A 13,262-nucleotide genomic window follows, 5' to 3' on the forward strand; every position below is an offset into this window, starting at 1 on the left:
CTCATTTGCTCGCAGTCGGGGCTGATATTATATTCTCACAGTTAAAAATGTAATCGTTTTGATATCACCTCATCAGCGCTTCACGGAGACTGAAGCGGGGCGAAGCTGCACAAGCGGCATCAAGTTACAGTGAGAGACGCAACTGGTTCCGGAATCTGGACTCTTTTGGATTTGTTACCATCAATTTTGAGATTTTGAGCGTGAGCCCCATTTTTTTTAAGGTCAAGTAGGTTAGCTTAAAATACATTTCAAAGTTGCAGGGCTTATGATTAATATTTATGCCTTCAAAAATAAAAATGAAAATGTGAAATGCTGTTATTTAAATCTGGTTAATCTTAACTTTCCGCTCGGTGACGTGACTGGGTTTATTTTGAACGCGCCGACCGGAAGTTGTTCAACCTATAGTCTTGCTTGTGTCTATTGGCGGCAACGCTTTGGATCAAAGACTCACTCTGCTCCTCGGTCACACGGTCTTCACTCCATGTAGTGCGCTCTCGGTCTCCACGGACGCTCCGCTGACTGGATATCGCAGCCTGTTGTTATTTTACTGGATTATATTCTTCTGATGGTTTTCAACTCCAACTCGATGTATAGAAATGGGTAAACTGCACTCGAAGCATGGTACGATTTCTTATTCCCGATAGGAAAAAACACAGCAGTAGTTGTTCCAACTGCGCTTTGATACTTTCTAGTAACACATTCATTGTTTTCCATTTTTCTGTCTTTCAAGCCACTATTTGTAAACCGAGGGAGAGTCCAGAAGGTAAGCAGACTTTATTTCTTCTCCCCTTCACAGTACACTTTTAATATTTTCTGTCAGTTTGTAAATGGAAACGTTGCACGTAGAGTTCGTCTCTTAGAGAAGAGAGTCCCGTTTTTCGGTAGAATGAGTCCTGCTTAATAAATTATTGTTTTTAAGCATCTGACATGTGTTTTTTTGTGTTCCAGGCGACAGCTTTGTTGTGAATGCCTGCTTGGCGAAAAAGGGAGTCGACGACTGGCTCGTGAAGCAGAAATACTACTGCACGAGCTCTCGCCTCGAGCAACAGGACTGTCACCATCAGAGTAACTGCGGGCTGACTGCACGGGTGAGTTCCCCTGGCCACCTACGTTCACTTATTTACTGCCAACTTACTCGGAAAATTCGGAATAAGTTGTATCCCCATTTTCCCACTTGAACATGTTTGAGTAAAAATTTTTTAGAAAATTGTTTTATGTAGGTTTTTGAAACTGCGATCGAGTTTATCACCGTTTCAGCACGAGGCTGGTTTTTACGCTCATACACCGGCTTACAGTATTCACAAGCGGATAAGTTTTCCACATATTTTGCACGTTAAATTTACTTTATTTTTTTTAATCGGAATTTTGTAACACAGATCAACACAAAAAGGCGAATAATTGCTAGGGATGGTTTTCATGTTCTTTAGATAAATAAAAGTAAAGTAAAATAAAAACCGCAGCTTGTATTTATGAAGCCCACCTAAGAGATAGTATTTTGTAGAAACACCTAAGCGCTCTGGGCACATCTACAGACTGACATTTCTGCCCATTCTTCTTTCGAAAATACCTCAATCTCAGTCAGATCTGTGAACATCAATTTTAAAGTCCTGCCACACATTATCAATTTATTTAAACCAAATCATTTTAGTGTTTTTGATCTGCTGGAAAGATAGACAGTGACTGCACTCTCAGGTATTTTGCAGCCTCTAACAGGTTTTCCTCTACGAACTAATAGTTGCCCTGTCTTTAGATTCCCATATCAACTCTGCAGCTCCTCCAGAGTTACCATGGGCTTCTTGACTACTTTTCTGAATGATGCTTTTCTTGCTAGAATGCTCAGTTTAGGAGGATTGGTTTGTATTTTTCTGAACTCTTCCTATGAGATGTTTAAGCTTTTCCAAGCTTGACCTGTTTAATGTTTTTAACAGAACAGTTGTAGTTAAACTGAGATCATTAGTTTTTTTTCTCTTATGTGCAACTTTATGTTGGCCCATCACATAAAATCTCCACAAAATGCATTTTATGTTCGTGGCTATAATGTGACAAAATGTGAAAAATTTAAGGGGCTGTGAATACTTTTGCTTAGCACTGTAGTTGTTTTGTACTGCAACAGTGAATGCTTACACTGCTTGCTTGAACTCGCATTTACTCGTGCATGGAACATTGATGATGTCAGCCTCTTTAACTGATCCGAGACTCTCTCTCTCAGTCTCTCTCTTGTAATTTAGTTAACAATAGACCCAGGCTGAGTTGAAAGCATTGCTGTGTGACAGTCCAGTGACAAGTGTGGATTGTAAAGGCTGGGGAGAAATGTTGGAGGTCATGCTTGTTTTGTATTTTGGCAGTGTGGTAAACACTGTGCCGCTGTTGTCAAGAAGGGAGATCCTTTGGAATTGCTTCAGAGGAGCTTTTAAGCCTCTTTGGTTAGAGATGCCTTCCTCAAAGGCAGGCATGTTTCAGGAATTGAGACCTGTTAAGTAGAAAAATGGGAAATGAGTTCGCCCACCCAGGATCCAGACATTTTCATCATAAATCTGTTAGTTTATTAAACATAGAGCCAAATCCCAGATCTGTTGCATTCTAAATAGATGACACACTATTGTAGGGCTGTTGTAAACGAATATTTTAGTAATCGAGTAATCTATCGATTATTCTTACGATTAATCGAGTAATCGGATAAAAAAAATATAAAATGAAATATTGGTAAATCTGGCATAATACCGGTGTTACTATCAGATATCAATATCAGTCCAATTTTTCATATTTGAGCATCCCTAACAGTTGCTTTTTTGTAGTTTAGAAAACTAACCTGTAACAATAATAGCTCACTTTCTAAGTTAACCAGAAGAAAAGTTATAGAAAAATCTGAAATTACAGGTGCTGGTCATAAAATTAGAATATTGTGATAAAGTTCATTATTTTCCATAATGTCATGATAAAAATTAAATTGTCATATATTTTAGATTCATTGCACACCAACTGAAATATTTCAGGTCTTTTATTGTTTTAATTTTGATGATTTTGGCAAACAGCTCATGAAAACCCAAAATCCCTGTCTCAAAAAATTAGAATATTATGAAAAGGTTCTCTGAACGAGCAATAAAAATAATCATATGAATCAACAAAGTAACTCTAAACACCTGAAAAAGATTCCTGAGGCCTTTAAAAACTCCCAGCCTGGTTCATTACTCAAAACCGCAATCATGGGTCAGACTGCTGACCTGACTGCTGTCCAGAAGGCCATCACTGACATCCTCAAGCAAGAGGGTGAGAAACAGAAAGAAATTTCTGAACGAATCGGCTGTTTGCAGAGTGTTATATCAAGGCACCTCAGTGGGAAGTCAGTAGGAAGGAAAAAGTGTGGCAGAAAACGCTGCACAACGAGAAGAGGTGACCGGACCCTGAGGAAGATTGTGGAGAAGGGCCGATTCCAGACCTTGGGGGAAGCAGTGGACTGAGTCTGGAGTAGAAACATCCAGAGCCACTGTGCACAGGCTTGTGCAGGAAATGGGCTACAGGTGCCGCATTCCCCAGGTCAAAGGTCAAGCCACTTTTGAACCAGAAACAGCGGCAGAAGCGCCTGACCTGGGCTACAGAGAAGCAGCACTTTGGACCACTGTTGTTCAGTGGTCCAAAGTACTTTTTTCGGATGAAAGCAAACTTTGCATGTCATTTGGAAATCAAAGTGCCAGACTCTGGAGGAAGACTGGGGAGAAGGAAATGCCAAAATGCCAGAAGTCCAGTGTCAAGTACCCGCAGTCAGTGATGGTCTGGGTGCCATGTCAGCTGCTGGTGTTGGTCCACTGGGTTTTATCAAGGGCAGGATCAATGCAGCAGCTATCAGAAGATTTTGGAGCACTTCATGCTTCCATCTGCTGAAAAGTTTTATGGAGATGAAAATTTAATTTGGTCTGGAATCGGCCCTTCTCCACAATCTTCCTCAGGGTCCGGTCACCTCTTCTCGTTGTGCAGCGTTTTCTCCCACACTTTTTCCTTCCTACTGACTTCCCACTGAGGTGCCTTGATATAACACTCTGCAAACAGCCGATTCGTTCAGAAATTTCTTTCCGTTTCTCACCCTCTTGCTTGAGGATGTCAGTGATGGCCTTCTGGACAGCAGTCAGGTCAGCAATCTGACCCATGATTGCGGTTTTGAGTAATGAACCAGGCTGGGAGTTTTTAAAGGCCTCAGGAATCTTTTTCAGGTGTTTAGAGTTACTTTGTTGATTCAGATGATTATTTTTATTGCTCGTTCAGAGAACCTTTTCATAATATTCTAATTTTTTGAGACAGGGATTTTGGGTTTTCATGAGCTGTTTGCCAAAATCATCAAAATTAAAACAATAAAAGACCTGAAATATTTCAGTTGGTGTGCAATGAATCTAAAATATATGACAATTTAATTTTTATCATGACATTATGGAAAATAATGAACTTTATCACAATATTCTAATTTTATGACCAGCACCTGTATATTGAATTTAATAACAAAGAGGGAGGCTCACAAATATGCTTATAAAAATGTCTACAATCCAGCTTTTAGTTTATGTATTCATCTTCAGTGAGTTTAATAGATTAATTAAACTCACCTTGCCACCTAACCTGTCAAGCTTTGGGTTTGAAAATACGGGAAATGCCGCCTGGAGTGGGAGGAGAGGGCGAATGAACGAACGTAAGATGGGTGGAGGGGAGGAAATAGACCAGCGGACTGACGAACCGTTAGACCGGGGGACGAACACGGGGGGAAAGCAATACGGGATATTTACGACACCTTCACTGGTCACTCAGAAACTCATCTACCAGCCATGTACGATGCGCTCCGCCACCCGTTTCTTCAGACCGGGATATGAAATTTATTGTGCTGTTCGTCGGTAAAGCTACATTTACACGGTAAGCATCAGATACTCAGCCGCCCGCCCTGTTCAGGCTATCCGCTCACCTCAGCGCTCTTCCCGCGGTTCGCTTTCAACCAGCAGCCCCGGAGGAGAAATGCTGCCGTACTCCAGGCATTCCCCCAGTCATTTTAAGGATGCTTATTGGTTCCCCAAAAAACGATAAAAAGTCGGGCATTATCATCAATCAATAAAATCCCCACGGGCCAATCTTGAAGATTTGACTTTATGCCTCTGAGACTTAGCTTTTGTCAACAACTCAGAGGCGGAAGTGAGAGCTCCGCGCAACGCAAATGAAGTCCCGGCCGGAACACGGTGCGCTAACTAATAAAACATAAATTAACGAAGCTTCGAGGCAGGTAAATTTTCCTCGAGGAATTTTAGTAATCGAGGTACTCGAATCATTCGAGGAATCGTTTCAGCCCTACACTATTGTTTGATGCTGTATAGCATCATTTAATTTTTTGGGTCATTCCATAAACATGAACATGTCAGCACCTACTGCTTGATGTGGTAAACCATCTTATTTTCCCCTGTTTTACTCTTGCATCACTTATGTCCTAACCCACTGATGCTTGCAGCTTTTCTTCGCTTAAGGTAATTTAATGCAATAAAATGGACCTGAAGAACAAAGATACAAAACATAACAAGTTGCCGTTAGTGAAAACAGCTACTTGTGCGAGGCATTTTTGGTGAGCAATTGTCTGCATAAAAATTGAGAATGTGCTAGACAACAAATATAATTTGTAACTATAAACAAATGTCAGTTCTAAAGTAAAAATGCATGACTCAGTTAAGCACAACTTGAATAAATTGGGACAATTATGCATTTTTCTTTTGGGCATTACATAAAAAAAAAACCTCTAGTATAAAATCATTAATTTGTTTTGTGCTGGAAGCTACGTTAGCATTACATGTGTTCTTAATCATGAGGTAAAATTGTACATAGTTTTAGGAGTTTTTTGCTGGTGGTGTTGACATTACTAATCGGGATTAGTTATTGAAGCAAGATCAATCTCCAACCTCAGTTTTATGTCTTAGTTTTTGATATATTTTGAAGAAACTTTGGGTTTTCTTTTTAAAAGCTTGTTGGCAGCAGTACAACTATTCCACATTATTTAAATTACTTGAGGCAATTTAAACATTTTAAACCAAGCACATACAATAAATAATGAGCGGAAAAACAAACATCCATTCCTTTCTTCCTCAACATATTCAGCAGCTTTCTATTTCCAGCAACACCACAGTGTAAAAGCTTTTGGCCAATAGTGGAGGGGGCGTCGACTGTAAACTTGTTGGCATGGCATTTCTTTCTATAGAAGTTTCCTCATTAATTTTCATGTTACAAACTGAAATTCTTGTGCCAATCTAACTTTCTGCTGGATCCCTCCCATTCACAAGATGATGTAAACTAAATATATAGACTTAGGATATTTTTAAAAAGTTATTAAATCTGTAATACATCAGGTAATAGTTTATGTTTCTCCCTATCAGATGTATTAAAAAGTTATTGATTTCTGCATTTCACTACTATGTAATATATAATTTGCAGGGTCAGCCTTACTTTTAGTGATTAATGAATTAAAATTAGATGCAATAATCCATCAGCCTTTGATTGGTATCTACCAATGTATCATTAAATACCCAAAATCCTTAATTTTCTATTATTTTTAGTTTCTTTTAGATTAAAGACAGTTTGAAGGTGCAGTACTTTTATGTGTAAAAGTCCTTAAAGAAAAAAAAAATCTGAATCAGTCAAATTAAAATTGGCAGATAAAACCTCTGAAAAACTGTCAGCCAGGAAAGTTTAATCAGTTCACCTGTAAATAAAGTGATTTTAATTTTATTATCTATTCATTAGGGAAAATATATAAAGATTGTTATCAACAAAACATCTAGCAAAAATATTATTTATTTTCATTTTGTAATGTGTGAAGGATTTTTTTTTCTTTTTATGTGTAAAAGTCAGATCTAAAAGCGCTGTTAGAAACATGAGTTGAAATCTCGCTCCAAATGAACGCAAGTCCTCTCTTGGCTTTAAAAGTTGTCGGTGTTGCATGGAATACCTGGTGGGATAGTTATTTATAGCCACTGTTCTTTAAGCTCCTCTCCCAGTTGGACCAGGGTTCAGGAGAATGTGGGTCGGGTGTCACCAGCGGGGTGTCCATGCTTGAAATTCTTCTGAGCCGATCTTTGCCACACTATAATCCCAAAAGGAACAATGCCGACTTTAAAAGAATGTCTGGGCTGAGAGATGTGGCTCACATGAGCAGGTTGGCTTTGTTACAAAAGTATTTACACCCCATTAATGTTGGGACATAGTAGTGGCTTCATCGTGCTGTGGAAATGCTTTTCTCTCACAGGGTTTGGAAAATTGGGACTTGGCAGACGGAATCAACAAAAAGTGTTTACTATAAGAGATTGTAAGCCACACTTTTCACGTTTTTAACTCTAGAAAATGTTCAAAACCTTTTATTACGTTCCAACCACTTTGCAATTATCCTCTAGCTGGGATGCCAGTAAAACCCCAGTAAGTTTGGAAGTTTGTAGATGCAATCAGTCAAAATATGAAAAGCTTAAAGAGGTGTGAGTACTTTCCCATTCATAAAGTCCAAAGTCTCTTATTGGGCAGTGAGCGGTGTAAACAGGTGGACAGTGAAGCTCAATAAGATCAGAGTCATGTGAGCCTCAGTGACATGCGGCACGGTGTCCACATCCACACCCAGCCGTAAATCTGATATTTGAAGCGTGCAGAAGTGTATCGTTAGAGGCGGATAAATAGCTGAGTATTTTCACTTCAGAAAACTTTTCAGCTGGTTCGGTTTGTTGCTTCCTTTGGGAGTAATCGTCAGATGTTGACATGAGAGGCTCTGTTTTAATAAGCCACCCTCTACTATTCTGTTACCTCCCCCTGCCCCACTCCCTTTGGTTCTGCCCTCTTCCCCTCTCTGCCTTCCTATCCTCCATCTGTTTGTTGCGTTTCTCATGTGCCCTGTGTTGGTTGCGGTTGATGACATGTGGCTGCATTTGAAGTGGGCCGTGCAGGGAGGTGTTTGTAGTGACACTGATGGCTCCTCCTCTCTGTGAAGCTCCAATCTGTGTGTAGTTTAAAAGAACCCTCCACACTGAGGCTTCCCAGCCTGCTGCTCTCGCAGTTCCAAAAGCTTAGATTTTCCTTTCCAACAGAAGTTTGTGAGCCGTTCAGACAAAGAGCAAAAGGTGCATTTGACAACAGAATGCAATTCAAAAGCGGATAGCATCGGCGCTCTTGCTCCCACCTTCCCTGATTCACAGTTGGTTGCATTGTCTTTGATTTTTTTTTTAGAAGCAATTTTTTTTAAAGTAGAAAGACCTTTTGGAAATGCTCCTAAAGATTTTAAGCACATGGCAGGTTTGTGTTGTGCTTTTTCTTTCCAGGTCATTTTCACAAAGCTGGGGCTCTTGTCTAGAAGCTGAAAGCACCTTTCAGTTTCAGACTCCTCTTCTTCTCCCTCTCCTCTTTTTTTCTCCTCTCCCAGTGCATTGCAATTTCTTTTCCCACCGACTGGCCTCCTGTGCATGCTGTGTGACGTATACCCCTCTCCCACCATGCTCTACCCCCTCTGTGGTCCCAAGGGGCCAAGGACCTGTTGTTGCTCTTTGAAGAGGCTGGGAGAAAAGTTTGGAGCCACTCTCTAAAGAGAAGAAAAGCCCAGCCTTTGGGAGGAGGGGTAACACCTGGCCATAGGAGCTATGTGATTTTTTTTTTTTCCCATCGTGAGAAGATGTGTCTGAGGTCTTGGGTTGACATCAAATTAGCTGGAGGACTGGGAGGGTCGAGGATGTGGAGGTGGCTTTAATGTCACATCAGGCGTTGTATGTCACATAGTTTACTGAAAGCTGAAGGAGTTTCTCTTTCATGACAAAGCAGAGCGGATTACTGTCAGTTGAAAAAAAATCTTATGAAACAATGACATTAGTTTAGTGTAAAATAAAACTGTCTGGGTTGCACTAAATGTTTCACTGATGTTTAAGAGCCATGTATTTAGATTCTTTATGCCTGGCAAGTTAGTACTTTAATGTATTGGAATGAGATTTTACATGAAAGACCAGCACGAAGTACTGCATACATTTGAAGTGGAAGTACTTTTCAAATCTTTTTTAAAATAGGAATCTGAAAAGTGTGATGTACATTTACTTTTATCCCCTTTTAGTTTGATACCCCAAAATAAAATCCTGTGCCATTAGCCCTAAGAAGACACCTAGTTAGTAAATAGAGTCCATGTGAGTGTTCTTGTCGAATGAGACCAAAATTAAATACTGTCTTGGATAGAAAACTGATTCTGCACAGATGGGAAGTTGTGGTAAAGCTTAAAAATTGTTCTTCATAGATGCTGTCTATCTATCCCAGGTGACTGGGGTTGAGCAATTTTGCAAAGAGGACTGGAAAAAAATGTCAGTTTCTAGATGTGCAAAGCTGGTAAAGACATAGTCCCTAAAGAGTGCCAGTTGTGTTTGCAGTGAAAGGTGCCTCTACAAAGTGCTGCCTCAGGGGGGCTGAAAACAAATACACCAAAGTTTTAAGGTTTGGAAGAGTAAAACATGTTCAAATCATTTTCCATCTACTTCACAAATATGCAATGGTTTGTGTTGGTTCGCCACAGAAATTTCTAATAAAATAGATTGAAGTTTGTAGTTTGAAAATGTGAAAAACCTCAAGCAGTATAAATAAAAAGTAAAATATGTCATTATTTTTGATTTTGTTAGAAAGTGCCATCTTTCAATTATACATTTAAAGCATTAAGAATAGGCTACAGTCAAGATAAGGTATTTCAAATACCAGCTTGTACAGAAATGTAGACCTGAAGCTGTTGGATTTAGCTGTAGAAGTCACTTAATGTACCTCAATTTGAGAAAATAAATAAATAAATCTTCAGCTGTCACCAAATGTGGCAACCACAAATAAAAGTGCATTTTGGCACATTATCAGTCTGAGACGAATGCTTGTGTTTGTGTATATCTGTTCCTCGCGTGTGCATGCAAGTGTGCAGTATGTCTGAAGTCAGCTGTCCGGATGCACTCCAGAGATCAAAGGCTTATTTGGGAATGCGCTCTGAATCTCAGGGGATTAGCAGCTGAGATTGTGCTTTGTTTCCCCAAATATATGCTCAGTTTGGAGCAACGGATAGCTGTTGATCAAAGTGTCTCCCTAGCTAAAGGATTTTGTTGCACACTTGAGGGTGATGTTTATTTCAAAACCCCTAAAGAACAGATGCATTCTGAAGATGTTTTTATTTATTTGGCTGGACTGGATTTTTATTTTATATAATATATTCCTTTGTTGAGTGGAGACAGTGGGTTAAAGGAAGAGAAAGGGAAGGAAAGTGTAAAACATTTAATCCAATAGATTTGCTGTTAATTCAGTCAGTATGCCAAAGGGAATTCATACTCCTCAAACTTTCTATTTTCTGCCACATTATAACCACATACTCCAAGGTGTTTTATTGTGGTTTTATTTGATTAACCAATAAAAAGTAGTGCAAAATTGTGAACTGGAAGGAAAATATCTGTTTTTCATAGACTTTCAACTGTAAATTCAGCAAAAGGTTATTGAGAAATGTATTACTCAGAGAGACAGAATGCAAATGCACACCAAATTTACAGATTTTCCTTCATATTCAGAGCTATGCACTACGTTGTGTAAAAATACCTGGCAGTTTGTGGTTGTAACTTGACAAAATGTCAAAAAGGTGCAGCAAGGGATCTTTCCAGTTCTGCAATGCAATGCAGATCAGAAAGATATTTTGGACCTAGCGTGCCTTTGACACAGAACAAAAAGGCAACACATCCATTTCCATCTGGCTCTTTTCCTCAGTGGGAAGGGGCCTAAACCTTCATTTCAGTTTCAAAAGCGTTCTTAGCTGCCAGAAATATTTATTGGCTCCAGATCTCATTGGTTGTGATGATGACATAAAAAAATGCTGATTTTTGTTCCCCTTTGATATGATATTATAGGCTCCATAATAAGGACAATGACTGCTTGCAGTCTGTTGGTAACATCATAGTCTCTTTGTTATTTCTTCTATGAAATCCATCATACACTTCCAGCTTTCAAGCAATATTTGCTTACCATTGAGAGATGTGTTTAGCACTCTGAAAAGTTTTATGTTTGAACACTGTTCAAATAGTTTAAGGAGGAAAAGAATAAGTCATTTAGTAGATGCATTAAATGCTCTGTATAGGTATGTCTCCTATTATTTGTACTCAGACCTTCAGATATGTATAAGATTTCCTCAAATAATAACAGATGCATCAGTGTGAGCTCAGGAGGTCGTACAAGGAGGGAGAGGGTTTTGTTTGTGTGGGTCTGGGAATCGCTCAAGGTTAGCGGGGCCCTTATGGTAGTTCTGGGCTTTCTTTGGGAGTGCAGTGCTCATTTTAATTAACCACATAAATGGCTCTGTTGAAGTGGATTTTTAAGTGTTTAAATCCTGAATAATTCTCTGCTGTTTGTTTATCTGGCTTCCCTGTGGACCGCGCTCAGGCCCATGCGGTAAGTGCTGAATAATTGGACCGAGAACTCAAAAGTGGCTCTCAGATGTGACGAGATGGGCATCTGCATAAAACTGCTATCAAGCTCTCATGAGACTGAGCACATGCAGAGGAGCATGCATGCACAATGAAATCTGGAGGCAGTCCCATATCTGAATCTGCACATTACCCGTGTGTTTAGCCTAATATGTGAATCCATTTATCACTGCTAACAGAGTCCCAGCATGGATCCTCTCCTTTTGTTTGTTTTGCTAACAGGATCTAGGGAAATGCCAGTGATGTGCGCTCCACAGTTTCCATGAGCCCTGGTGTATTCATCCTCCTTGTGTTTGCATGCTTTAGTGACCAGGGCTTTGAGGCCACCTGAGGTGGAGGGAATGGAGGAAGTAAATTTAGGTAAACAGATGTTGGAGAGCATTGTGCCTCTCCCTGACAGAGGTTCCAGTCCGTTTTGGCTCTTCCTGTGACGCCAAGCTTGGAGGAGGTCTGGATTGTCTTATACGGGATGTTTTCAAGTTGAAGGAAAATTAAACAGAAGATTGGCCCTTCTGAAAGGAAAGCTGTCTGTCCCTGGTGGGTTTACACTCCAGAGGACCTCACTAGAAGAGGAAGAGAATCAGTCCACTGCTCCTGAAAGGGTTCTGTGTCATACTATCAAACTCACCAAAAAATTTAAATTTAACTACAAATCCAGGTCTTAAGTGGGGCTGGACAATAAATCTATAATAATGCATATTGTAACAGACATCTGATCAATATCAATAGATAAAATGTCTGCAAGAATATTCAATAAGTTTACTAAAGTCAGATCCAGAACTGCACAGTATTATGGGAGATGTCGACAGAGGAAAGGCTTTACCCAATCAACCTCCACTGCCAGCGAGGCAAGGTTGGTGGCATCAACTATCCCACTCACTCTTTGGTTACCTAGCAACAATCTGTTACCTTACCTGCCTCATAACTGCTTAAAAATAAAAAATGAAAACTATAGTGGGGAATGAAAAGGATAGGTTAAAAAGGAAAGGTCATGTCACCACTTTGGTAGTATTTTAGATATTTCAAAACAAAAAAAACTCATCAGTAATTATCAATCAGTAATTATCAATATCGACTGCAATGGAACGCTTATATAATGATAGGTTTTTCTACATCCTGTCACAGTCTTAAGACAGATTTTCTTTTGAACTGTTTTGGGTTCTAACGTACTTTTAAAAATGGCTGAAACCCCGAAGACATTCACAGCCATTTCTGAAGATTTTGAGTCTAAAATATCTGAAATTAAAAACAGAAATTTTCTTGCCTCTCTGCTTTACACAAGGAATGTGACAGTGTAGCCCACGTCCTGGATACGTCTGTGTGTGGTGGCTTTTAAAGCACCGACTCCAGCTTTTGGTCACATCTCAAGAGTCTCCACAAACCTTTCAATGCCCATTGCTTCATAATCTACTCAAGGTTTTGTTTATCCCTTTTGCATATGCATTTTTTCTGTAGCAGTTTTCCTTCCATTCAACTTTCCAGTGATAGGCTTGAAAACAACACAGTTACCGTCACCTGTAAACAGCTTGGAAATTGCTAATTACAAGGGATAAAAAAATAAATAATTTTTTATGTGTCTTTAGGTGTAATATTCAAATTTTTAGTGAAACTGGACTTTGTGTAAGCCATATTCATCAGAATTAATAGCAATAAAAGTTTTAATTATTTCATTGTGTGTTGGTAAAATATATGAACTTAGCTTTAAACTACTTTCTAGTGATCTTTTAATTTATTGAGATGCACCTGTAAGTCTGTTTTAGCTTTCATATGGTCAAACTGCTGTCTGCAACTGTTCGTTATGGT

The 13,262-nt window shown here is 39.4% G+C and overlaps 1 protein-coding gene across 1 annotated transcript in view; it reads left to right on the top strand.

Annotated features, from left to right (window-relative positions):
• Positions 1-363: 363 nt before the first annotated feature.
• nkd1 (NKD inhibitor of WNT signaling pathway 1) overlaps positions 364-13,262 on the top strand; it is a 36,291-nt gene continuing 23,392 nt past the window's right edge. The window contains exons 1-3 of the mRNA XM_014980547.2: positions 364-621; positions 731-763; positions 949-1,088. Coding sequence (XP_014836033.2) covers positions 597-621; positions 731-763; positions 949-1,088 — 198 coding nt within the window. The 5' untranslated portion in view covers positions 364-596. The remainder of the gene's footprint in view (positions 622-730; positions 764-948; positions 1,089-13,262) is intronic.

Source organism: Poecilia mexicana, unplaced genomic scaffold (genome assembly GCF_051168715.1).
Source record: "Poecilia mexicana isolate PSO_F unplaced genomic scaffold, ASM5116871v1 scaffold_3, whole genome shotgun sequence".
In the NCBI taxonomy this organism is placed as follows: Eukaryota; Metazoa; Chordata; class Actinopteri; order Cyprinodontiformes; family Poeciliidae; genus Poecilia; species Poecilia mexicana.